The sequence below is a fragment of the Gossypium raimondii genome, chromosome 11 (assembly GCF_025698545.1).
Source record: "Gossypium raimondii isolate GPD5lz chromosome 11, ASM2569854v1, whole genome shotgun sequence".
In the NCBI taxonomy this organism is placed as follows: domain Eukaryota; kingdom Viridiplantae; phylum Streptophyta; class Magnoliopsida; order Malvales; family Malvaceae; genus Gossypium; species Gossypium raimondii.
The window spans coordinates 8,435,353-8,462,126 of record NC_068575.1 but is presented as its reverse complement, the minus strand read 5'-3'; the positions used below and the strand labels follow the sequence as shown (position 1 = coordinate 8,462,126).

The window sequence follows — 26,774 nt, the reverse complement described above, 5'->3', positions numbered from 1 at the left end:
GAACCAATCACATCAAAATTTACTTTTTGTGCAAGTAAATGTTGGTGAGAGAAATCTTTGGTAAATTGAGGGAAAGGGCAATTTGGTCCCAAAACCGAAAATAGAAAAAAGAAAGGGGGAAGGCCGTATAAAAAGTAGGTTCTGACATCATAGGGTCAAAATTGATTAGAGAAAAAACTCACAACATATATTGAAACAACTCAGCTTTTGTTGTTTCCAATCTTAGGTTAGTTTTTGTACGAGAAAAGTTCCAAACTTTTCTTCTTTCTCTCAACCCTAAAAATTTTCCATAATCAGATCTTTTCTCATCATACGGCTAAAATTCTCTTAAAAAGCGTTTTACCCAAATTTACCCTTTTGATCTTGGAAGCTTCTCTTCTCTTTTGACATCTTTTCTCTTTTTCTTTTTATTTTGTCTCAGGTAGTTCTCAATCTTCCTATTCAAAGGTACAATTTTTTTCTCCTAAAGGTATAAGCTTTTATTTTATTTTTCTTTTATACTTTCTTTTATACGTATAATCTGGGTTGTTTTAGGGATGTGTGTTATTTGAATGATCTTCACTTTTCATGGTTTTTCTTCTATGTTTAATTGCTGTAAATATATTGGATTTGTTTGATTGAGTAAGCTGCTGATCAATTACCATATTTGGGTTCTTACAGTATTTTTTAGGTAAATCATGAACAAGTTCATACTTTTACTGTCTTTTATTTAAATGGAAAATTGATCAACAAATTTTGCTCTATGTTTTTCTTTTTATATTATGTTGTTTATATGGTAATTTATTTTCCAATTAGCTTGAGCAGTGTTGTTTGAATCTCTAATGGAACTTGATCTTCCATAGCAAGATATTAGAGGAATTGAGTTTTTAGAAATAACTAAGAAAAAGGGGAACTGATGGATTATATTTATATGTTCAAATACAATTCGCAAAGAAAGAAACTGAGTATAAAAGAAACTGAGTATAAATCAATCAGTTTTCGAGTTCCCTCGATGTGTTTACTTGTTTGCTTACCTTTCTGATTTTCCTTATAACGAGTTGATCTTGTCTGAGAGGACTGCAACTAAAAATGTAATGACTAACTGAAGTTTTTTGCTACAATGTTCTGTTTTATTTCGAGCAGATACGTTTAAGTTTTAGTACGTGCAGATTAGAATGGATCACCAAGGGCATGGACAGCCCCCGGCAATGGGGATCATAGGTGGTGGAGCTCAAATGCCGTATGGCACTAACCCGTATCCAAACCAAGTGACTGGGGCCCCAAATTCAGGATCGGTTGGAGGCATTCAACCGAGCAGCCAGCCAACAGGAGCTCAACTTGCACAACACCAACTTGCTTATCAGCAAATTCATCAGCAGCAGCAACAGCAACTTCAGCAACAACTTCAGACATTTTGGGCAAATCAGTATCAAGAAGTCGAGAAAGTTTCGGATTTCAAGAACCATAGTCTTCCTTTGGCCAGGATCAAGAAGATCATGAAAGCAGATGAAGACGTGCGGATGATATCAGCCGAAGCCCCTGTCATTTTCGCCAGGGCATGTGAGATGTTCATCTTGGAATTGACATTGCGTTCGTGGAATCACACAGAAGAGAACAAAAGGAGGACGCTTCAGAAGAACGACATCGCAGCGGCGATTACTAGGACTGACATATTTGATTTCTTAGTTGACATAGTTCCCAGGGAGGATTTGAAAGATGAAGTTCTTGCTTCAATTCCACGAGGAACAGTACCCGTTGGAGGACCTGCTGATGCACTTCCTTATTACATGCCTGCCCAACATGCACCTCAAGTTGGAACTCCGGGTATGATTATGGGAAAGCCGGTCATGGACCCTGCTTTGTATGCTCAGCAATCTCATCCGTACATGGCACAGCCGCAGCAGATGTGGCCACCACCAGGTCCCGAGCAACAGCAGTCATCCTCTGATCATTAGCAGCTCTATTCATAGAAGGTAACAAGGCAATTGCAGTGTTGTAAATTGCTTTAGTTGCTGTTTCATTCCATGGGAACTTTCATTTTCATGTATTCTTACATTTGCTTACTTTGCAAATTGGTAACAGACATGCTCCTCGAGACTCGAGAATGTTGTACGGAAACGGAATAAGGAGGCTTTGTCTTGTTGAAAAGCATGGTCAAGATTCTAGCTCAAAGATCAGACTGTGTAAATATCACTCTGAACAATTTTCATTTCATTTCCTTTGTTTTCTCTATCTCAATTCTAGTTGGAGTGATTACATAGAGATGTAAATATAAATATATATTTATATATATGTAGAAATTTCAGTATGAGGTAATATTTCCTTCATCATCAAGTATCAAAGCCATTGTGCTTGCCTTTAAGAATCCAAAAATTTTCCGTAAGTTTATTTCATTAGATAAACTTTCATTAAGTGGAATTTAAGCAAGATTGATATGTAATCACTCGATTTTGTCCGTCCAGGTTTAATCAAAATGAAAAAACATCTGTGTAACCGAAATATAACGCCAATGTTTGAACTTGGTTCAAATGGCCTTTAACTGGCTCAAAAAGCTTGTTGAGTATATGACATTACAACTGTGGACGGTACTTCATTTTTTGTCTCTTTTCTTCATTCTACCGTTCCAACCATTGAATAAACCGAAAGGGAAGGGGGTGTGTAAACATTTATTGCACTGCAATTATTTTCCATCTCTGGTTTATATAATCCAGTGTCTGACTCATAAGTCACCAACATCACAGTTCTTGCCAAAATATCCTAGTTTTCAACAATATCTGACCACTGATTTTTCTCAACAAATGTCATCTTTGCTTAATCTTCTAACTGCAAAAAGACAGATATAGCACATCATTATTTTTAAAATATCCTCTACATGCGGTGTGGCAAGGGAGAAAAGTCATTAGACATGACATGAAGTAGCATTATTTTCGAGAATGGTACTGACTGACAAGGCACCCAACGTAAGACTTGTAACAGCACTGTTTTGCCTTTACCTGGATTCTCTGCTTACAATAGAATTTAAAGATAAACGAGGTTGCTATACTACTTACTAGTGCTACACACTAAACACAGACATGGTAAAAAGGTTGGATTATGGAGCTTTCATGGAGAAGTTTTCTCTCCAACTAAGCCCTTCACAGCACCAACTCCCCTTGAGTGGCCTCACTTTTGCTGTTAAAGACATGTTTGTCACTCCCTTTCTCCATTTAATACTTTATTTTGTCAAGTATTTGCGAGCTCTAAAATTTTTAGGCTGTTTTATTATTGGACCTCTTCTTTCCTGTTCTTCTATCTCAGTGTTTGAGTCTAATTTATTTAAATTCTAAACTGGAAATAGATTTGACATAGAGGGATATGTCACTGGCTTTGGAAACCCTGACTGGGCCAAGACTCATTCAGCCGCCACATCAACAGCGCCGGCAGTGATGGACCTCTTAACGGCAGGCGCAACTTGTCTAGGAAAAACTGCTATGGATGAAATGGCTTACTGGTCACAATTTTGATAGATTTTTATGCCTGCATATATATTTTCTTTTCATAATACTTGTTATATGTGTACTTTCTTTCTTTTTTCTTTATTCAGCATGTATGGAGTAAATAAACATTATGGCACTCCCACAAATCCTTGTGCACCAGATAGGGTGCCTGGAGGATCTTCCAGTGGCTCTGCTGTTGCAGTAGCTGCAAAGCTGGTAGATTTCTCCCTTGGTGAGTATTTCCATTCAGAATGAGATGCCTTTCTTTAAGTATCCTCCTTGAACTGAATGAATATTTATCCCTAACACAGGAACTGACACTGGTGCTAGTGTAAGAGTCCCTGCATCATATTGCGGAATTCTTGGATTTCGGCCTTCACTCGGTGCCGTCTCTACTGTAGGAGTTCTTCCTATGTCACAGAGTTATGATACTGTGGGTAAGAAATAAATGTGATAGCCGAAATTTTGTCTAATCTTGATTATGCATCAATGATGCTGCAACGTTTAAACTCATTTCAGAGGCCACAAGTTCAAGGATCAAACATATTAACAAGACAACACTAATAATTACTTTTATCTGTACTTTAAGTCAGAACCGTATAACTTGTAGAGCCTTAATTTGGTATCTCTTTTGACCCCAATTTCTCATTTAGGATGGTTAGCTCGTGATCCTATGATTTTAAACCGCATTGGACGTGTTCTTCTGCATTTACCTGACGTTGATCCTATCAAACCAAGTCAGATCATTATTGCAGAAGATTGTTTTCGGCTATCTACTATTCCAAGTGACCGAACAGTTCAAGTTCTTGTAAAGTCAATTGAAAAGCTCTTTGGAGGTAAGTAATTCTACCCTAGGCTTTTGTAAACTTTGTTCACAGGACTTCCTTTGAAGGCTTGTCCTTTAAGGACTTCCTTTAGGCTTTGAGGGCATCCAGAATTGAATGTCTCTTTTCAGGCATCTGATATTAAGATAGATTTTGTCCCAATAAATATGTAATCCGATTCATGGTACTTTGCATTGGAACCAACTATGCTTTGGTACTGAAAATTGCGTTGCTTATCAGTAAGCTGGCTCTCATTTTTTCTACTTAAAAGTGCAGCTCAATGTGTTAAGCATGCAATCCTTGGAGACCTTGTGAAGGACAAAGTACCAAGTTTGCAGCATTTCATGGATAAGGGAAATGAAGACCAAGTGGATGATATACCACCATCCTTAGCAGCCCTTTCAAGTGCAATGAGATTACTTCAGAGGTGCTAAACATCTTGAAACTTTTCGTATGAATTTAGGATAAGATATTTAAGCATTGGTTACTTATCTTATTTCTTGTAGGTATGAATTTAAGAATTACCACGCCAAATGGGTCACCAAAGTGAATCCGGATTTTGGTCCAGGAATATCTGAGCGGATATGGGATGCCATTAAAGCAACAGGAGAAAATATTGATTTCTGCCACTCAGTGAGGACTGAATTACGCGCTGCGCTTACTGCCCTGCTAGGGGTAACCTCTATTACATTCATTGTAAAGGTTTTGCTAGTCAAATCTGCTGCTGGTTCAAGTAAACAGTACTAGGCAAATACGGACTCTTTATATAAACTTATTCATTTCTTATGAATCAATCTACTTATACCGGCTCTTTTAGGATCATGGCGTCCTTGCTCTCCCAACAACACCAGGGGAACCACCAAAAGTGCAAGCAAATCCATCCACATCGGATATATTCTTTTCTAGGCCTTTCAGCTTATTGTCCGTTGCTGGATCATCTGGTTTCTGTCAGGTTCGGACTTGATATGCTCCCTTTTTTGTCTTTGTTTTTGGCAGCGTTCTTGAAATGGGTTACCCTGTGTTCTCTACAGGTTAGCATACCTCTAGGGAGGTATGATAATGTTCCTTTGGCAATTTCCCTAGTGGCAAAACATGGCTCTGATGCATTCCTGCTCAATCTTGTTGAGACTTTATATGACACCCTCCAAGAAACTATATAAATTATGTTCCAAATTGGTGCAGAAGACATGGGAAATTGGTTCCACAATTCCTATTTCTAGATCCATGTACATGAACACCATAGTATCCGGAAGCTAAAGGGTAATTATATATATAGGAACATAATTGCTGTTCAGTTTGTATCGTATATAGTTTTAGTATGGATACTGCTATTAAGCTTTTGAACACAAGAGTTGCTCCTGTGGTTTTATTTTTCCAAGAAAAACCTATGCATACAATACAACTAGCTGAAACGCATTGCTGACAACCGATCACCATATAAACAAAGACATAATTACATCATCATTCAGCTTCTTTAGATTCAGAAACTACTAACAAAAACACCGCCGAGCTTTCTTCCCCATGCTATCTAGCATTTGGAAATAGGCTGATCTCCATGATTTCTTAAACAGCAAAGGCCCTGCAAAGCTCCAAAAAGCAACAACAAATCCCAGCGCCATACTCACATAAAACCAAAACCAATCCACTTCAAGTCCATCCTCTGATCCCTCACTATTTCCTCCACCAGCATCAGGTTCCACAGCATTTATGCTGCAGTTATCTGTGAGTGGAGGTCCACAAAGGGTGTTACCAGCGAAATTTGATGCAGCAAAACTTTGGAGTTGAGTGCTTGATGGAATTTTCCCCGTTAAATTGTTGTAAGCCAGGTTCAAGTAACTCAAGAACGTCAACTTTGAAATACTTGGAGGGATTGCACCAGAGAGTTGGTTGAAAGAAAAGTCGAGAGATTCTAATGTCCCCATATTGCCTATGGTCTCAGGAATCTTTCCCAACAAACGATTTATCGACAGGTTGAGCGACCTTAACCCGAGAAGATCTGTAATCCCGACAGGGATTTGACCAGATAAATTATTGTCTGAAAGGTCCAAGCTTGTCACAAGTTGAAGGGTGGTACTGTATTCAAGCAATATTCCCTTGATCACCACTAACGTTGTCTCTATTGAGTTCTTGAAATGACCAAAAGAATAAGAAATTGGGTCACTTGAGTTTCTTACACTGGCCATTGAACTAAAATTATTGAAACATTCTGGTATATTTCCTGACAAATTGTTGTGTGCCAGGTCTAAAATTGTAAGAGAACCAAGAGCACAGAGTTCATGAGGAATATCACCTTGGAAATCATTCGAACGAAGACCAAGAATCATGATTCTCGACAGCCTTTCACCAATCCAGTTTGGTATGTTCCCTTCAAATTTGTTCTCACCTAGGTCGAGAGCCAACAATGATGAACAATTCTGCAGCGACGGTGGCAAAACTCCGGAAAGGTTGTTCTTGCGTAGGTGTAAAGACTGAAGAAAGCTTAAAGAACCCATGGAGCTAGGAAGGCTACCGCTTAGATTATTGTTCTTTAAATCCATGGAAAATATGTTTGGCCAACTCATCCAACAGTCAGGAATTGGTCCAGATAGATGGTTATAGGCCAAACGAAGAGTTCCCAAGCTCTTTGGTTCCAGATAGATGGTTATAGGCCAAACGAAGAGTTCCCAAGCTCTTTGGTTCCTTCATCTTGCAACACAACAAGGGTGAAATGGACCCTGAAAATGAATTGTTTGAAAGATCTAATGTACCAACATTAGATGGCAAACAAGGTAATGGACCCTGGAAGAAATTAGAGCTCAAATCAATGGATGATGCATAACCAAGTGGAGGATTTGTGTTGAGAATCCCAGCAACTCTCCCTTGGATTTGATTGTGAGAGAGGTTCATATAAAAGAACTGGGAAGACAAGTTCCAAAACCAGTCAGGAGTTGTATCAATTATCCCTGCAACAGATATATCCAGAAACAGAAAATCCTTCTGGTAACGTAGCCAATTGGGAAATCTTGGGCCTAAGTTCCATGATGACAAAGCTATAACACTGAGTTGGAATGGGGGTACCCAATCAGGACTCACTTTCAAACTCAGTCGATTCCCCGAAGCCTGAAGTAACCTCAGTGTCGTGACATTAGAGAAATGAGCCTCGGACACCACACCCTCTAACATGTTTTTACCAATCCATAATACTTCCAGTTTCCTAAGCTGTCCAAACCATTCAGGAAAAGACCCGTTTAATCTATTTTCAGATAGGTCCACTTCTCTCAAGGATGTAAGTGTTCTTAATGAGTCTGGAATTGGACCCAAAATCGAATTGTTGGTAATGTAAAGGTCGACTAGATTTTTGAATTGTCCAAGTTGATTGCTCATATGACCTGAAAGTTGGCAGTTAACCAGAATCAAGGACTCAAGTCTATCAGACAGGCATCCTGACAGAGATTTTAAGACATCTGATATGTCTTGACTCAATTTGAGACCAGACAGAACAAGGATTCTCAAGCTGCAAAGCTTTCCCAATGATCTTAATGCTGCTACTTCAAGTTTGTTGTATGCAAAGACGAGGCTTATGGCAGATGTCAAGTTTCCAACACCCTCTGAGATTGTGCCTTGAAAGTTATTGGACCCAAGATTGAGGTGCTGAAGATGGTTCAAACTGTACAACCAATTGGGTATCGATGAATTGAATCCGTTGCTTGATAAGCTGAGATATGTAAGAGAGGTCACGTTTCTTAGACCATCAGGGAACTGACCCTGGAAACTGTTATGGCTTAGATCAAGTGACACCAGGGAAGTAAGGGTAAAAATCCAGCTAGAAATGGAGTTACTAAATGTATTATAGGAAAGGTCCAGAGCTCCCAGGGATGAGAAATTAACATTTTTCAGTGGAGGGACAGGATCAAGATCATAGTTGGATAGACTTAAAGCAATCAAAGAGGGGAGAGCATTTGTCACCTCTAACCAATGGGAGGCTTTGCACCAATGGGAGGCTTTGCTGAGAGTTACACCACTCAAATCAAGGGATTTCAGCTTTGTAAGATAGGTAAGCCATTGAAGATTCTCTGCATACAGATATGTAGATAAAGTATCATGGAGATCAAGGTACTGCAGATGTGTAAGGTTTCCGAGTTGAGGGGGAACCGAACCCTCAAATCCAGCATTAGAGAGGTTGAGATATCTAAGATTGTGCAAAGAACCAAGGAATCCAGGAATTTGTCCTCCAAAATTGTTCCCACTCAGGTCCAGGTACCGCAAATGCTTCAAATCAAGCAAAGAAGAAACTACCTTGCCACTCAATCTAGACCGCTCAAAAGGCTCGCCTGGAAAGCCGGTATCTTCGGTTGGATTATGAAGATTTCCAAGATGAAGCTCGATGACATGACCGGTTAAGTTGTCACATACAAGACCAGTCCAGTCACAACAGTTGCCCCCATTGCTCCAAGAGGCAAGCTGGTCCGAAGGATCTGTCAGGTTTTGTTTGAACCTCAGAAGAGCCTGTCTCTCACTTTCAATACAAGCAACATCCGAGATTGCTTTGAAAATACTAATAACAAGACAACCGAGACAAAACAACTCTAAGAAAACAATAGTTCCAAGTTTCTTGGAATTGTCCATGACCATGCAAAGTGAAGAAAGTGAAGTTGGTGGAGTTGTCTTCATCTTGAAGCTAATTTATATAAAAGTGTCTTGCATTAGAGGTGCCGCAAGGAAGAGTCTTTCCGGTTTTATTTTATTCTCTTACATAGGAAATCTTACGTATCCAATACATTTATATCTTTTTTCTCAAGTAAGTAATTTAGTCATTGACAATTATATGTAAAATAGTATATATTTGAACACCTCTTTTAGAAGATTAGGGCAGCTTCACACATTTCTTTGGAGACTTTTTTCCTTTCCATGGCTACTTGTATAAAATAAATGTTCTTTGGTCTACCAAGACTCGGTCACAGCTCCTGTAGCCCATGAATGAAAGTTACTTCTACAAGTGTATAAAAACATATGACTTGGGTTTTAATCTGGGAGGTATGGAAAATTTGATTATATAATATAGTAAAGTTGACTAAACCAAAGTCTAAATGCTTATGGAATCTATTTTTGTAATATATAATATTTTGTGGAAAAACATTGTCATTATGGTCCCAGTATGATTCACTGCAGTTTTTATTGAGAAGCATTCAGCCTTGACGAAGACACCCTCTAAAGAATTCCCACCATTTTCTTATATTATATTTTCAAATCTCTCTCAATCCCTACCCTCCCCTTTCCAGCCATAACATCCTTATACGGCCACCTCCACTGGAATGAAGTTGAAATGTCTTCCATTATATATTATATAATCAAGAAGAGGCTAGGTATCAGTTATTATGAAGTTTAGTACACAGGATGGAAAGGAGGCACATCACTTGTTAGCAATGCTTGTTTCTTATTACTAATGCTTCTATCAATAATAATTTCAAGAAATGTTATTCTCTGCAGGAGTACCTTTGGGAACAACTACTTTTAAGACAATACTCTGTTAAGAAAAACTATCTTTGGGACAACAACTCTCGAGAACAACTACCTTTAGAAATCACACTATATGGGAACAACATCATATTGAGAATAACTAATCTTGGAAACAACTAACTTCAAAAACAACACTATACTGGATCTTGGAAGGTTAGCAGGAATACTAGGTTACTCCAAATTTGAGATATCTTACAGGATATGTCTTGGAAGATTAGATATGGACATAGTTAAGAACTTATTTTTGGAATGCAAGTACTTCCTCCTTATCTCTTCATTGAATAAATGGTGTGTTTTCTCTTAAAACTCTTATAGTCAATATTTTATGTGGGTATAAACGTCATTTCAGATAAAACTTATGAGAAATTAACGAAGGTTTCAAGGTGTGTATCAATGCCATTTTCTTTAAGGTTCTATTCACCCCCATTAATATTATGCTGTGTAAAAGAGATACTGAAAAATGAACCTCGAGAATATAATGAAGCACAATGACTGTCTATGTTTTGCATTGACGGAAACAATCCACTGAGCATTAAGCTTCTATACAGAATTTCTACCGTAATTCTTTATAGAACAATAAAGGAATATAAAAGATGGAGGGAGAATAGAAATAAAATTTGTTTCTATGTTTTTTTTTATGTGTCATGCAAATAAAAGTTCATTCCTATTTCCTCCTATTTATAGGAGGCCTTATGCGTCTTCATAAGGACATAACTTCATGAATGGATAGTCATCTTTTTAGCGATAAATATAATTATTTAATAGATAGCTACTTGAATAATTATAACTATTTATAATAATCAAGTGACATAACTTTTAAATTTAAGATATATAACTCATCATTATAAATAGTGGCAACTTTTAATTAATAACTAGATGACATAATTTTACTTACTTAACTTTTCATTTACAACTATTGAAACACTATATATTTTTTAAAAATGTTTTGAAAGATATTGTTATCCTGACCATTCATCGTTCCCATCATCACCACCTACCACCATTTGTTCCAATTTTCCTTTTCATTTTATTTTATTTTCACAACATCTTTTATTGTAATGTTTTTCAACCTAATAAAACAATTCTTATTTATTAAGACGTAAAAGATGTCAAAGAAAGATAGAAGACGTAATTAATTTTATTTTTTAATTACCTAAGATTAGGGTAAATAGTGAGAAATAGAAAATGGATAAAAATTTTAAAAATATAAAATAATTTTTATGTCCTAAAGATGATAATTATGATGTTTGATGGAGCTGGTTATATGATAATAGGTCCAAAATATATTTTTACTCAAATCTTTAGTAATTTGGGTCTCATCTTACCAATAATATCTTTTGCAACCAAACTACAGGAAAATATCATCTTTTTAACCTTCTTTTAACTGTCAAAAGCCAGCTACTCTACAAGAGACAAAAGGGTAAAAGAGTAATGACACTCTTTGAGAAAAATAATGTTGTGCTGACAAGGCAACCTAAGAGAGCACTTATCTTCAAACTGACGCCAGTTCTTCACAAAATTCACTTATCTCTGACTGAAAAATACTTCACAACGTGGAGAAAGAACAGTTACAGATATGGCTAAGACCTCGGAATCAGGAGCCTTCGTCGAGAAATTTATTCTCCAACCAACTTCTTCCTCTCAGCAACTTCCCCTTAGTGGCCTCACTTTTGCTGTTAAAGACATGTAAGTCAATTTCTATTTAATAATCTTTATTTTCTATGATTATGGTTACTGGATATAGCTCAAAGCATGCTTCTTGTTCTGGTGTTCTTTAATGCTCATATACCCATTGTTTCCTCTTTGGGTCTTCAACTTTATCAATATAAAGCTTATCTGTCCAATTGTTTATGCGAGTATCTACATGTTAAAACATGGAAATAGATTTGATGTGGATGGATATGTGACTGGGTTTGGAAACCCTGACTGGAAAAGGACTCATTCAGCCGCCACATTGACCGCACCGGCTGTGCTCGATGTCTTAGAAGGAGGTGCCACTTGTGTTGGCAAGACTATCATGGATGAAATGGCATACTGGTTAGAATTTTCAAGTCCTTCAATCTCTTTCCATATTTGCCACCTATATATGTGACTAAACTGTTCCCCTTTGTTTTTCAGTATAAATGGAGAAAACATACATTATGGCACTCCCACAAATCCATGTGCACCAGATAGAGTACCTGGAGGATCTTCCAGTGGCTCTGCTGTTGCAGTAGGCGCAGGGCTCGTCGACTTCTCCTTAGGTGCAAATTCCTTCTTTAACAAGGACTCGATTTCTTGGTTTCCTCCATATTTTTATTTGAAGTTTGTTTCGGTCTTTTAAATAGGATCCGACACCGGAGGAAGTGTGAGAGTTCCTGCATCATATTGTGGGATTCTCGGGTTTAGGCCTTCACATGATGCCATTAGTACTTCTGGAGTTATTCCAATGGCTCAGAGTTTTGATACTGTCGGTAAGTAATGGTTGAGAGATCCTGTGTAAGTTGTCGAACTGGTCGATTTTACGAGTCATTCTTCGAGCATTATTTCTAGTGTAGGATGGTTTGCTAGAGATCCTGCAGTTTTAAACCGAGTCGGACGTGTTCTGCTGCATTTACCTAATGTCAACCCTGTCAGACCTAGTCAGATTTTTATTCCAGAAGATTGCTTCAGTTTGTCGAGCATTCCAAGTGCTCGAACAACTGGAGTTCTCATAAAATCAATAGAGAAGCTCTTTGGAGGTAATAATCAAACTGCAAAAACTCATTTATGGTATTGAGATGGTAGAGTTTATTCAGGTCAGATGCACTTTATACATTTACCACTGCAGGTTCAATTCTAAAGCATGTAAATCTTGGAGACTATGTGAAGGAAAAAGTACCAAGTTCGCATCATTTCATGGCTAAGGGGAACGATCATGCATATAATATACCGTCATTGGCCGCCCTTTCAAGCTCGATGCGATTGCTTCAAAGGTGCAAAGCATCCTGAAACTTTTAACCGATTCAGTCAACCTGAATGCCGATCCTTATATCGACTCCTGAACTTTGTTTTGTGTTTCATTTCATAGGTACGAATTCAAGAAAAACCATGCCGAATGGATAACGACGGTGAATCCTAATTTAGGCCCCCGACTATCCGAGCGTATATGGGATGCCGTTAGATCACCAGAAGAAAACATCGGCATCTACCGCTCTGTTCAGACTGAATTACGCGCTGCTCTTACGGATCTTCTTAAGGTACTTAACAACAAACTTGCCAAAAGAGCAACAAAGATTGTAATTCCTTCATAGCACTGATGTGTTTAGTTTCTTCAGGATGAAGGCATCCTTGTTCTTCCTACAGTTCCAGGTGATCCACCAAAGCTACAAATGGATTTGGCCTCGCTCGAAGTGTTTCGTGCTAGAGCTTTCAGCTTGCTATCCATTGCCGGAGTATCCGGATTCTGTCAGGTCCTCTTTCTCTCTCAGAGACATACACATACACACGCACACAAAACAGAACACTGCACAAGAAAAAGGCCCTGAAAATATCAAAATGATCTTGTTTTTGTTTTTTTACAGGTGAGTATTCCATTGGGGATGCATAATAATCTGCCTGTATCTATCTCCTTGCTAGCAAAACATGGTTCAGATGCTTTTCTGCTGAATCTAGTTGAGGCTTTATATGATACCATTCAAGAAGAAGCTGGATTTGCTGAGAAATTTACTAACTGAACTTTCATTTCTTTTCCAGTCTTTTCTCTTCTGCATAATTTCTGAAACTAGTATAAGATTCGAATAAAAAAATTAATATTTAATTGTTAGAATGTTTGGTACTCCTTTGAGGATAAACAGTAAGAATTTGAATTATTATTATCATTATCTGATATTACTAATGAGTAAACCTCTAGCAACAAGATAAAAAGCGAATTTTTACTTTTTATCTTCCTCTATTGCGTATGTATATATAATAATTTAAATAGAGAAAAATAGAATAGAAATATAGAGTTTTGCATCTTTCTATATCTCCGAAAATTCTATTTTACTAATAATCCCTGTTCTTAGATCAGATTCTAGTGAATCTAATCTTTAGACAATTTGTTCACCAACCTACAACATTTTCAAGCCCATTACACCATTAAAATTTTCAATGTTAACTTGCCAAATATTAAAGGTCTAATTATGCTTTTTATCCTTATACTCTTTGCACTTATCCCTTTAGTCTCATAATATGATAATTGAAGTTCAATTGATAACACACTATCAACGAAATCGGAATATTATAAATATGGAAGGCCACATAAGCAAAATAAAAATATTAAATATGGGATTATAAGGTTTTGATTCTGAATATGGAATTGTGAGAATCTTCAGCATTGTTCTAAAAAGCAAAGTAAAAGTCAATATTTTCTTTGCTTTTATGGTTTTCACATGACTTTAAGCTGACAACATTATCAATTTTAATTTATTTTAAAAATTTCATGTAATCCAATTTAATGATTTTCTTTTAGATATTATCAATTGAGTTTTATTGAAACAAAAGTGTAGAGGGATAAATTTATGGGATTAAAAGAAGAGGAAAAGGCAAACTTTGAGATCTCGTATTTAAATCTCACTCAGTCCTGAACTAGTTATTCAATTTAATGCTTATAATAATTTATTGTATTAACTAGGTTGGAACTTGTAACTTAAAAAAACTAAAGGAGAAGAGGGACCATATTATAAATGTGAGAAGAGTAAAGAGACTGTGAGCAGAATTAGACCAATCTCAAAATAATAATAAATAAAAGTTAACTTGCCAAATTAAGCATTGAGAAATTCACGCGCCAGCAAGTCTCGTGGGCATGACTTCAATCTCAAGTTATAAGAACACAAGCAGACGAGCAAACAAGACAAGAATTCAGTCTGGTTTGATTGGCGCAGAGAAGTGACTTCAACTTCCTTTGCTCAGCCACCTCCTCCGCCTCCTAGGCCAACCCACGGCCGCCACCGAGCTGCCTCGTTTCCTTTTCAATATTTGCTCCAACCTTCCACACCATCACTTAACTTTCAAAGTCTCTTTTATCTTAAAAAAGAAAAGAAGTTGATTTTGGAAGAAACCCAATAAACGGAGAAAGAACCGGAAAATGGAGATTACTGCCAGAGCTCCGGGGATGATTATTCTCGCCGGTGAACATGCCGTGGTTCATGGATATACTGCTGTTGCTTCCTCCATTGATCTCTATACTGTTGTCTCTCTTCGTCTTCACTCTGGTATCTCTCTCTCTCTCTCTCTCTTTCTTTATTTATTCACATGATATGTAACTATTGATCTTTTTGAGATTGTTTAAATGATGATTGTCAGACACCCTTTCGAGATCATAGAAAATTATAATTTAGTTCCCACGTTTTGCTTGTTTCTTACTTTCTTTCTATTGTTTTTCATGTAATTTGTTGGATGATGATTGATGAGGGGATCTCCCTTGACTCTATTTTATTTCATTTCATTGCGTTTGATTTTATTCCACAGAGAATGAAGATTCAATAAGACTTCAGCTCGAGGATGTTGGATTAGACTTTTCATGGCCAATCAAAAGAATCAAAGAAGTGTTATCTCACTTGGGTTCTCCATTTTCTTCGACACCTACATTATGCTCATTGGAAACTGTTAAATCTATTACTGCTCTAGTTGATGAGCAAAGTTTCCCTGAGACAAGGATTGGTCTTGCTTCAGGTGTTTGTGCATTTCTTTGGCTCTACACCTCTATCCTAGGGTATGTATGCTGTTTGATGTTTCGATGTAACTCTTTTTCGTGTTGAGTATCGATGGTCTAGTTATGGACTCAGTGACTGTATGAGTCAGGTTTAAGCCAGGTACAGTAATTGTAACTTCTGAGCTTCCATTGGGTGCTGCTCTTGGCTCATCAGCTGCATATTGTGTTGCACTTTCAGCAGCTCTGCCAGCTTTTTCTGATTCTATGAAATTGGATGTGAATAAATGGGCATTTGAAGAGGAGAAGATAATTCATGGGAGACCCTTTGGTGTTGACAACTCAGTTAGCACATTTGGTATGTAACTTGGAAAGCATCATTGTTTATTTTTTATCCATATCTACGTGATTGATTAATTTCTCTTTTTCATGGGACAGGTAACGTGATAAGATACAAGTGAGGTAGTATGACTGGTATCGATTCCAATATGCCATTGAGAATGCTGATTACCAACACAAAAGTTGGGAGGGATACAAAGGCATTGATTGCCAATGTTTCAGCAAGGAAATCAAGGCATCCCGATGCCTTGTGTTGTGTGTTAAATGCCATTGAATCTATCAGCAAGGAATGGTCTACGATTATCCAGTCACATACTGTAGATGATTTATCTGTAACTGCAAATGAAGACAGGCTAAGAGAGTTAATGGAAATGAATCAGGGTTTGCTCCTATCTATAGGTGTTACCCATGCATCTATAGAAACTGTTCTTCAAATAGCAATGAAGCATAAGCTAGCTTCCAAGTTGACAGGAGCTGGTGGTGGAGGTTGTTGGCTCACTTTTACCTACTTGTATCCTCGTTCTAGTTCTCTTTAATTTGCTTATATATACCTGTGCCATTTATGGTTCAATTAGAAACTGCTCGTTTGTGTTTCTATCGGTGATTTCTGTAAACCATTATTACACTTCGATCATATCTTTTGCTCCTTAATTTATACTTTATTGAATCTCGTATGAATTCACTTATTCCCTTTGACAACATGAACCAGAGCTACCAGGAGCAATTGTGGATAAACTAGTCAAGGAGCTAGAATCATACGGGTTCCAATGTTTCACAGCTAGGATTGGAGGGAAAGGAGTCCAAATTTCTTTTGATGGATGTTCCTGATTCCCTTCCCCATATCTGAAAATCGCAGTTAGATCTTCCTCTGAATAACAACATGAAGACTGTGTTATAGCTACTTCTGTTTATATCTGTTTTCTGTACTATGCTATATATCCAGAATGGAGCAAACAACTGCTGCAGAAAACAACACTGCTGTAGCTGCTTCCATTCTCCTAGGTAACATTAGTCTGTTGTTTTGAATTTGAGTTCACTGTAATCTTTTGGCCTCATGTTAAAGACCTACATGTAAGTTTTCTTTTCCCACAAGGCACCATATGAAGATTGTGTATGTTAAATGCGTGCTTATACCAGTGTGACAGAAACAAAACTATGCAAATTTGCATTTGTTTTTGTTACCTTTCTGTTTCCATTAAGCATCAATGGTTACTTTCCTCTGAAAAACTCACTCGCACTGATCGTGACCTATGTTTTTTTGCATTAGCAGCTTTGGCTTTAATGCTGCATCCTATTGAGGCAGCTTCGTAGTCAAATCTTTATGGAAAGGCCTTGTATCCAGTATGTACTCAAAAACTTTTGCTACAGACTTACAAATGCATAGTGAAAATTGAAGGCAAATCACTAGGTATAATTGTATAAACATTTGATCTTATTTGATAAGGGTCCTGGTTTCTTCCCTTATTATTTCTTAGAGATCCCAAGGACCAAAAAGTGTTTTTCTACAGAAACAAAACAACCCCAACATTCATCGTTCTAAGCATACGTTCCATCTCTAACTTGCATATCAAGCATTCACTATGACGCTGCCATCAGATGGAGGACTTGACCAGTTATGTAGGAAGAGCAAACATTACAGGCAAGGAACACATAGCAGGGTGCAACTTCAATAGGATGGTCAGCTCTCTTCATCGGTACATCGTTTCCAAACTGGGCAGTCTCCTCTTTATCAAAGGATGCTGGTATCAACGGAGTCCATATCGGTCCTGATGCAACACCATTAACTCGAATTCCTTTGTTGACAAGCTGAAGTGAAAGGCCTCTAGTGAAAGCCACAATGGCACCCTTGGTTGCTGTGTAATCAAGTATGCATTCGCCGATGTTGTGTTTATAATGGAACTCCCTTCCTTCATGTGCTTCAAAGCATGCCTATACAAATCTTCACATCACATATAATCAATCACCATCACCTGGTAATAAACAAGTAAGACAAGATGTTGGTCCTAAACACCCTTAAAAGCCTTTCCTCATCAATCACCTCCACACTGCTCTCGTACTGTTCAGCTGCATTGTTAACCAGAATATCTATCCGACTGTACACTTTCACGATGTCATCGACAACCTGTTTGGAGTTCTTATCAAACCCCAAATCCGCAGGTACAGCCATGGGATCCTTGGCATCTGAGGTCTTATCCTTTTTCAGCATCTCTAGGGTGTCCTTTGCATCCTTATCCTCTTGAGCCTTCACATATGTGAAGGCCACGGTTGCACCCTATAAATGGCAAACTGATCGGCCTATCCCAGAATCACCACCGGTAACCAAAGTCATCTTTCCCTGGAAAAAAAGAAAAACCCTCAAATTGAGAAATATATACTGTGCTGCTACTACAATTAAATTGGAAAAGAAAATAAACATGCTATGAGAAAGTACGTGTAAGGTGTCCAAAATGTTCTTATGAAAAATTAAAATAAAGTACGTGCAAATTACTATAAAAAATTTCGATAAAAAAATAACTCGCTTCAATATATTTAAACTCATATTTTCTTATAATGTCAACTGAGTTAAAATTTAATCAACAATTATAATAAGATTTTTAATATTTGGCATTGTCGTACAAAATACTATAAAATATAAAAATGATATTATTATTTTATAATAATTAAATAAATTAATGATATTAAAATATATATATATCAACGAGAAAATTAATTTTATTTTTATATAAACTTAAAAATATATAATTATTTAATAAGTATAAAATAATTACACCCAAAAAAGTATTTGTGGTTAAGTAATTTTCTTATAAATGTGTAAATATATAGTTATAGTTATTTAATAAATATAAAAATAATTGTAATATCAATGATACGATTGAGTAAAGATTCGCTGATCTTTATGGGAGCCAAGGGTGTTTCGGCCTCTAAATTTTGAAAAAAGTGCTGTTATCATGAAAACTTTAATTAGGTTTTAAAATTTTGTAAATTCATGGGCCTTTCAAAACTTTTAAAACTCCTTATTAAACCCCTCAAAAAAAAAATCTTCTTAAGCCCTTTAAAAGTTTGAAATATTTTAATAAAAATAGTATTTCTTTGAACACTGATTTGTATTTTGTTTGGATGTCAAGAAACTACAGTGGAATCAATGATTGACATATAGAAGAAGAGAGCTGACGGTTAATGTAAAAAATCAAAGAAAAGAGCTGTTTGGATGTTAGTTCATAGATTTGTAAAGTTGTTTTATAAAAAGGTAAATGTAGAAGAGAAGAGAAAGAGAGCTTTTGATTGATGTAGACAATATAAATAGAAAAAGTTATATAATAATAATTTTAACAATTCAATGACTTAAATAAATTTTTTAATTATAAGATGATAAAATATATAAATGTCCATATATTATACATTATTTTTAAATTTTGTTTTCTTAATCTCATTGATTGAATTAATATTTATTTGATTCATAACATCAAATTTAATTAATTTTTTAATATAGATTATCAAATAATTAGGGTTGTAAATGAATGAAATTTGAAAGAAATGAATTTCTATTTATTTTCATTTTATTCTTTTTTAATTTTGTTTTGTGTTTAATTTGTGTTCGTTAATAATTTTAAATTTTATATTAAAATTCATTTATTTAAAATTATTTATTTGTTTGCTTATTTAAGTTGCATGTATTTATATATAAATATTAAGCAAACATTTTGCAAACATGTTCGTAAATATATAATTGAATATGCTCACGAATAATTAAAAGTCTATCCATAATTAATAATAATAAAATATTTTTTTATTTGATAGAATATTAGGGGGGATTTTTACTAAAATAATACTAAAAAATAAAAAAAATACCAAAATAGTATAACCTTTTTTTTTATTTATGAAAATGGTACAAAAAAAATAGTTAAATCTGATGGTGGGCCTGCCACAGGCGGCACCAATGGTGCCTGTGGTAGAGGCGGCACCAATGGTGCCTGTGGCAAAGGCGGCACCACTTCAATTATTTAAACCGATTCAGCCCAGCTGAAAGAGAAAAAGAAGAAGAGAGCTGAAGGAGAAGAAGAAGAAGGAGGAGGAGGTGGTGCCGGAAAGAGAGAAATAGAAGAAAAAAATAGAAAAAAATAAGGTATTTTTTAAAAAAATAATGGATTGTCTTGTTATTATGTTTTTTGTATAATTTTTATTATTTTTGTTGTTAGTTTAGTTATTATTGTTAGTTATTAAGATTAATAAAACTGAAATTGATGATTTTAGTTAGTATTATTATTGTTAGTTTTAGGGTTTAGTTATCAATAATTATTGTTACTTAGTATTATTGTTAGTAAAAACTAATATTATTATTATAGTTAGTTATTAGGATTAGTAAAAACCCTAATTATTATTTTAGTTAGTATGATTGTTAGTTTTACATTATATTATTTTAGTTATTATTTTAGTAAAACCCTAATTATTATTGTTAATTAGTATTATTTTGAGTAAAAACTATTATTATTGTTATTGTGGTAGTTATTAGGATTAGTGGTTAAACGTTGTTCATGTACAAAATGATAAGTGAAATAGTATGAGTTTAAGAATGAAAAATTGCACATTGAAACATTAATTTTTTTATTTAAGTAATTTTTTTACTGATCGAGATTGTTTTTCGAAATTTTGTTTTTTTTTACAGATTAAATATTGAAGATGGATGATAAGTTTTTTGTATGCGTTTATTTCGATGAAATCATCTTGACAACAACTATTGGATGTATATTTGAATGTCGACAACAAATAGGAATGTGATTTAATAGAAATGTCTTGTTGGGTGATATGAAGGGAATGATTAATGCAAAAATTGTTAGACGTTGTGGGAGAAGGATATCAAAAATTTTCCACAAGTTTCCAGTTTCGACAAATCCGATCAAATTCACCAAAATGGAACTTGTAGACGACGAAGACGTGGAGACAATGGTCGCTCTTTACTGTGGGAATAGGAGTGACAAGAATGTACTGATTCACTTATTTGCTGAGTTAGCCGGTATGGAGCAAAATGAAGATGTCAATGCACATGGTGAAGAACACGGAGCTCAAGAACCGTAGATGGTGGCTCCAATATCGTACATTGATAGTGAATCGACTATAGGTGGGATCGGTATCGATCTGAATATTACACTCGATATTGATGTGGTTGGTGATGATGGATACGATGGAAGCGATCATTGTGGTGAAGAGATCGATAGTGATAGTGATCACGATGTGGACGATGTACCTGATGATATTGACGATAAAGATCTGAATAACGATGGAAACATTCACGCTTCTTCGATCGGGGACCAGATGTGACGTATTTTGATGCACAATAATCCTGTGCCACACATATCGCTCATAGACCCGACGCAGCGCATGTAGCTGAGTTCTCGGAGTACCCTGAAATAGTTCCTGCTCACCGGCTGGCCGTCAATTCTGATCATGAGGAGTTATTCGTAGGCCAGAGATTCGAAAGTAAAGAAGAGTGCGTACTTGCTATTAAATGGTATAGCATAAACATATCAGTGGATTATAAAGTCGTAGTGTCTAAACCGACAATATATATTGGCGAGTGTTGGAAGGCAGCGGAAGGCTGCAAGTGGCGGATACGAGCTGCATTCATTCAAAGTTCACAGATGTGGGAGATACGAAAATTTGTTGGGCCTCATACATGCACATCAACACGTATGACAGAAGATCATCGAAAACTTGATTTGAAAACTATCTGCACGTGTATCATGCCAATGGTGAAGGACATGCCGACCATTAAATTTTTGTACTGATTACCGAAATGCAAGCACGATTCCAGTATCGAGCATCATATCGAAAGGCGTGGATAGCTAAACAGATGACAATGGAGTAATTGTATGGGGATTATAATTCGTCGTATCACGAGCTACAAGGATGGATAGCTGCTATGCGGGAGTACGTACCGGGGACTGTGATTGAGCTACAGACAATACCTTATCATGGCCCAGACGACCAATTATAGCCAGGAAAAAGAATTTTCTATCGACTGTTCTGGACGTTTGATCCATATGTGCGAGCATTTCCCTACTGCAAGCCATTTGTGCAGGTGGACGGGACCTGGCTATATGGAAAATATACACAGATCCTACTTTTTGCGGTTGCTCAAGACGGCAATAGAAAAGTGCTCCCGATAGCATTTGCCATCGTAAATAGGGAGAATTTGGAATCTTGGGAATTTTTCCTTACCAACCTGCGGAGGTATGTTATTAGCAACGATAATATTTGCATCATCTCCGATAGAGGGAAAGGTTTAATTGCAGCTGTCGAAACCGTTTTTTGAAAGCAAAAATTTCAGTTGTCGACTTTAAAAATAAAGTTAGAGTCGCCACCAATCCTTTATTAAGGTGTGATCGGCTCACCTTAAAAATTATTTTGGTCTACGAATTTTGAGAAAACGAGTTCGGGAGTCAGTTACGCACGAGGAAGAGTTAGCACCCTCGTAACGCCCAAAATCGGTACCAAATTGATCATTTAATGTCTTAGTGTCGAAGGTTAAAAGGATTTTAAAATCAACTCAAATGATGAAATTTGAAAAAGGATAATCAATTGTTCAAGTCATGTAAAGAAATCGAGTCCCAATACGTTAAGGTACAATTCCTCATAATCCCCGAACTTTGAATATCACTTTTATTTTATGTGAAAATCTTCATTTTGAGAAAATAACATGTCATACCCAATACGTTAGGACACAACAAGTTAAGTTCCCAAAAATGATTTTTATTCTCATGCATTTTGAATAAAGAATATTCTCGGTTATTTAGGATTAGCAAAGAAAATCGGAACCCAATACGTTAGGGCTCAATTTCCTCGAAAATCCTAAACTTTGAATATTGCTTTTATTCAAAAAAAAACCTTGAATCAAGAGAAAATAATTTTGATATACTGACGAAACCAAAATATAACTTCTTGTTTAAAAAGGAATGACATAATGTTAATAAACAACATGGAACACATACCTTAATTTTAAATTATATACGTATATGTATTATGAAATGTCAATGCATATATATACATGTATGCAAAAGTTATGGAAATAAAAGAATAATAAAATATATATATATATATATATATATATAATATGTACATGTATTTACAAAATATGTATATATATTTATAAAAAATAAAAGAATAAAAAATGTATTTAGATTTATACAGATATATAAATTGTTAAATATATAAAAAAATATGAAAATATGTATATACAAAAAAATGTATGTATATAGGTATATATATATATACGTAAAAATTATGAAAATAAGATAAAAAATAAAAGTATGTATATGTGTATATATTTACAAAATAAAAATGTATAAGTATGTATTGGAAGATCGTGAAAATACATATATGCATATATATAAAGTTTAAAGTTTAAAAAAATAGGAAAGTAAAATAAAAATATAAAAAGTATGTATGTATAAAATATAATGTATGTGAAGGTTAAAAAATATAAAACATATATAAAAATTTTTAAAAGCATGAATGAAAATGTATGCATGCATGTTCTAAAGCTTAAGAACACATATATATTATATAAAGAAATATGTATATATATTATATATTAATGCATATATAAGTTTGGAGATAATTATAAAAATGATAGTAAATAATATGATAATAATAAATAATGGTACAATGATAATAGCATAAAAAAATAAAAATAACTAAAAAATGGACTCAATTGAACTAAACGGAAAAAAAAGTGGGGCAGATTTGAAATAAATTAAAGAAACAACTTGAATGCGCAAGCAATAATGGAGGACCAAAAGAGAAATTATTCCCTCCTTCCAAAACTCTGCGCAGCGAGGGACCAAGTTGAAACAGAAATGAAATTCGCGACTAATTTTAAGAAAAAAACAAAATGAGTTTAATTGAAACGCATCACAAAAAGCAGGGGCCAAATGCGAAATTCTACCATTAAAAGCCAGAACGCGCGGATCCTCCCCTTCGGGTCGGGTCACCGCGCGGGTTTGGCCATTTAAAACGGCGTCGTTTGGTAGTTTCAATAAAAGCAAAATTTTTCCTTTAAAAAAAACTTTGCTTTCTTTTTTTTTAAAGACAAATTAACCCTAACTAGGGTTTTCTTATTCTCTCTGCCGCCGCCGCTGCCAACATTCTAGGCCGATCTACGCCTCCGTCGACGCTCCGGCCTCCGATTGCGGCGGAGAGGGCACCAGCTCGGCGATTCTGGCGAAAAGGTAAGTTCTCTCTTCCTTTTCTTTTTTATTTAGGCAAAAATAAATAGAAAATAGAGAAAATATAAAAATATAATATATATAAATGAAAAATAAAAGAACAAACAGAGAAAAAACCTTTCTATAAAATTTTTTTGTATATCTTTAGTCTTTCTTTCTCGGTCACTTTTCACTTTCATCCCCCCCTTTTACACTGAAAATATTGGCCTTTTATAGCCGAAAATAGAAAAGAAAAATAAATCCAAAAAACAAAATTTATTCTGCTATCCCTATTATTTTGTTGCGGTTTGTTTTTATTTGTTGTTGCAGGTGCGGTGCGCAAGGCATGGCGTGCGTAGAGGAGCGGCGCGCGTGAAGGAGGCTAGCTCCGAATCTTGCGGCGGCTAGAGAGGGGACTACGCAAGGTGATGCGGCGCTGGAGATGCTGCTAACTGCTAAAGGTTCTAGGGTTTAGTTTTGGGCTGGTTCGGTTATTGTTTGGGTAATTGGGCTTAGGTGGGTATTAGGCCTGTAACATGGGACTGCTTATTTTTTTGTTTTGTAAGGGCCCGGGTAAATTGGGCTTCTTACAGCAGCAATTAGGCGTTCTGGTGGGCCATGGAGATCCGTTTACTGTATCCGTCATATTGCGGCTAACTTTCATAAAGATTATAAGAATGCAGATTGGAAGAGACAAGTAGTGGTAATGGGTAAATGATAACCTTATCTTTTCAATATAAGCTGTAATGTTTTATGTTATCGAGTTACTGCAACTTATCTTTTCTTAATATGTGTACAGCGTACGAGTTAGAGCCACATATTTTTCGGCAAAGAATGATTCGACTTGAGAGTGACATGGAGGGACACATCTTTCCGACAATGGTTGGGTACAATGGAGCCGTGGCAATGGGCTCAAAGTTTTGACGAGGGCTTTCATTATGGTCAAATGACCACAAACTTAGTAGAGGGGGTCAACACTGTGTTGTTGAAAACACGAGATCTTCCGATTGCATCTGTCTTCTAGGCTACATTCTACAGGTTGGTTACCTTGATGCCAAGAATAGGTCAGAAACAAGTCGACCAGATAGAGGCGGGACACGTTTGGCGAGTCTCCTAGTAGCTGATAACATAGTGCAGCCGATTCAGTAAATGCAGTTACTCCCGTTAAGGGACTCCCGTCGATTAGGAGCCCAAGCTGCAGTGCAACATCCTCTAAGGTCACTGTGCACGGAAAATGAAAAGTGTGGGTCTCTAGGTGCCACTGCTCCACTAGTGCAGATATTAAATGATACCGCAATTCGAGCGTCTGAATTAATGCTGCTGACCCGAATCCAGCTTGCTCCAAGTAGGGCATCAATCGTGAATCCGGGGGATATCCTATACCATTCACCCGACTCCTTAATACGCGGTACGAGCCTTGATAGTATTAAATTACAGAAAATAAATATTAGAATAACATGATTTATTTCTATATATTACGTATATCCTTTTTTAATAGAACTCGTGATTAACAAATAATAATATATTACCATATTATTAGCCGCATTAGATATGTGAGGATCGTCGTTAATCAATCGAGTCATTGCGATGCCTGTAACTTCAAAACAAATTTAGTAAAAAAACCTTATTTCGGCCTTTTGTTCGTATTTTTTCTCTAATTTTATTACTTTCAATAAAAATATATTATTTTCTATTTTTATTATTTTACATTATTTTAGTACATTATGTTTGAAATGTATTAATTTAGTGTGTTTTTAAATAAATTTAAAAAATTAACCCTTATTTCGGTCCTTTGTTCGTATTTTTTCCCAGATTTTATTACTTTCAATAAAAATATATTATTTTCTATTTTATTAGTTTACATTATTTTAGTACATTATGTTTGAAATGTATTAATTTAGTGTGTTTTTAAATAAATTTCAAAAATTAACTCTTATTTATGCCCTTTGTTCGTATTTTTTCCAAATTTTATTACTTTCAATAAAAATATATTATTTTCTATTTTTATTAGTTTACATTATTTTAATACATTATGTTTGAAATGTATTAATTTAGTGTGAGTTTTAAATAAATTTCAAAAATTAACCCTTATTTCGCCATTTGTTCGTATTTTTCCGGATTTTATTACTTTCAATAAAATATATTATTTTATAATTTTATAATTTTACATTATTTTAGTACATTATGTTTGAAATGTATTAATTTAGTGTTTTTAAATAAATTTCAAAAATTAACCATTATTTTGGCCCTTTGTTCGTATTCTTTTCCCAATTTTATTACTTTCAATAAAAATATATTATTTTCTAATTTTATTATTTTACATTTTAGTACATTATGTTTGAAATGTATTAATTTAGTGTGTTTTTAAAATAAATTTAGTAAAAACCCTTATTTCGACCCTTTGTTCGTATTTTTTTCGGATTTTTTACTTTCAAAAATATTTTATTTTCGTATTTTATTATTTTACATTCTTTTCATATTTTATGTTTTCTTAAACATATTTTTATTATTATTTTATTTTAATACTATTTTTCTAAAAAAACTCATTACAACATGCTAAATAAATTTCATAAAAAATTATATAATCAACATAGAATGTACATAACATGGGTTTTTCATATAAACAAATTTCATAAAATATATATGCTAAATAAAATAATAAAACACATATAATGTACATAACATAGATTTTTACATAAACATTACAAAAAAATTAAAATAATACAAAAAAATTACCTTTACTTATTTTTTTCTTTCTTTTTCCTTCCCTCACTCTTCTTCTTCTTCTCCTTTCCTTTTTCTTTCTTCT

The 26,774-nt window shown here is 35.1% G+C and overlaps 5 protein-coding genes and 1 pseudogene across 9 annotated transcripts; 4 read left to right on the top strand and 2 right to left on the bottom strand.

Moving 5' to 3' along the window:
* Nucleotides 1-124: 124 nt before the first annotated feature.
* Nucleotides 125-3,429, top strand: LOC105804840 (nuclear transcription factor Y subunit C-9). Of its 4 annotated transcripts, none has more exons than XR_008190948.1 (5): nt 125-226; nt 422-447; nt 1,123-1,952; nt 2,062-2,162; nt 3,317-3,429. XR_008190948.1 is itself a non-coding variant. In XM_012578653.2 (3 exons), exon 2 carries the CDS (start codon nt 1,155-1,157, stop codon nt 1,932-1,934), a length of 780 nt encoding a protein of 259 aa, XP_012434107.1. In that variant the 5' UTR covers nt 233-447; nt 1,123-1,154; the 3' UTR covers nt 1,935-1,952; nt 2,062-2,306. The 4 variants fall into 4 exon arrangements, 1 of the variants encoding a protein (XP_012434107.1); XR_008190947.1 differs by having other exon boundaries at nt 155-226; nt 422-469; XR_008190946.1 differs by lacking the exon at nt 125-226 and having other exon boundaries at nt 233-469.
* On the top strand, nt 2,864-5,705 carry LOC105804839 (amidase 1). The gene is made up of 9 exons (XM_012637623.2): nt 2,864-3,163; nt 3,317-3,469; nt 3,563-3,687; nt 3,767-3,892; nt 4,109-4,291; nt 4,556-4,706; nt 4,786-4,954; nt 5,097-5,231; nt 5,311-5,705. Exons 1-9 carry the CDS (start codon nt 3,054-3,056, stop codon nt 5,437-5,439), a joined length of 1,281 nt encoding a protein of 426 aa, XP_012493077.1. The 5' UTR covers nt 2,864-3,053; the 3' UTR covers nt 5,440-5,705.
* A 64-nt stretch (nt 5,706-5,769) lies between these two features.
* On the bottom strand, nt 5,770-8,890 carry LOC105804837 (receptor-like protein EIX2). Its single transcript, XM_052623559.1, has 2 exons — nt 6,960-8,890; nt 5,770-6,910 (listed from the first exon to the last, which is right to left on the bottom strand). Exons 1-2 carry the CDS (start codon nt 8,888-8,890, stop codon nt 5,770-5,772), a joined length of 3,072 nt encoding a protein of 1,023 aa, XP_052479519.1.
* A 2,382-nt stretch (nt 8,891-11,272) lies between these two features.
* Nucleotides 11,273-13,624, top strand: LOC105804838 (amidase 1). 2 transcript variants are annotated; one of them, XM_012637620.2, is made up of 9 exons: nt 11,273-11,461; nt 11,633-11,812; nt 11,894-12,018; nt 12,103-12,228; nt 12,313-12,495; nt 12,585-12,729; nt 12,825-12,993; nt 13,072-13,206; nt 13,318-13,624. In XM_012637620.2, the coding sequence occupies exons 1-9, from the start codon at nt 11,352-11,354 to the stop codon at nt 13,468-13,470; spliced, it is 1,326 nt and encodes a 441-aa protein (XP_012493074.1). In that variant the 5' UTR covers nt 11,273-11,351; the 3' UTR covers nt 13,471-13,624. The 2 variants fall into 2 exon arrangements, with proteins under 2 accessions (XP_012493074.1, XP_012493075.1); XM_012637621.2 differs by having other exon boundaries at nt 11,275-11,461; nt 11,660-11,812.
* Nucleotides 13,625-14,420: 796 nt separating this feature from the next.
* On the top strand, nt 14,421-17,172 carry LOC105761012 (mevalonate kinase). Its single transcript, XM_052623298.1, is given in 5 exon segments — nt 14,421-14,988; nt 15,245-15,488; nt 15,578-15,783; nt 15,864-16,283; nt 16,474-17,172. Coding segments are annotated over 5 exon segments (1,116 nt in total). The 5' UTR covers nt 14,421-14,861; the 3' UTR covers nt 16,593-17,172.
* A 46-nt stretch (nt 17,173-17,218) lies between these two features.
* LOC105801262 (NADPH-dependent aldehyde reductase 1, chloroplastic-like) lies at nt 17,219-18,917 on the bottom strand (annotated as a pseudogene).
* Nucleotides 18,918-26,774: the final 7,857 nt, after the last annotated feature.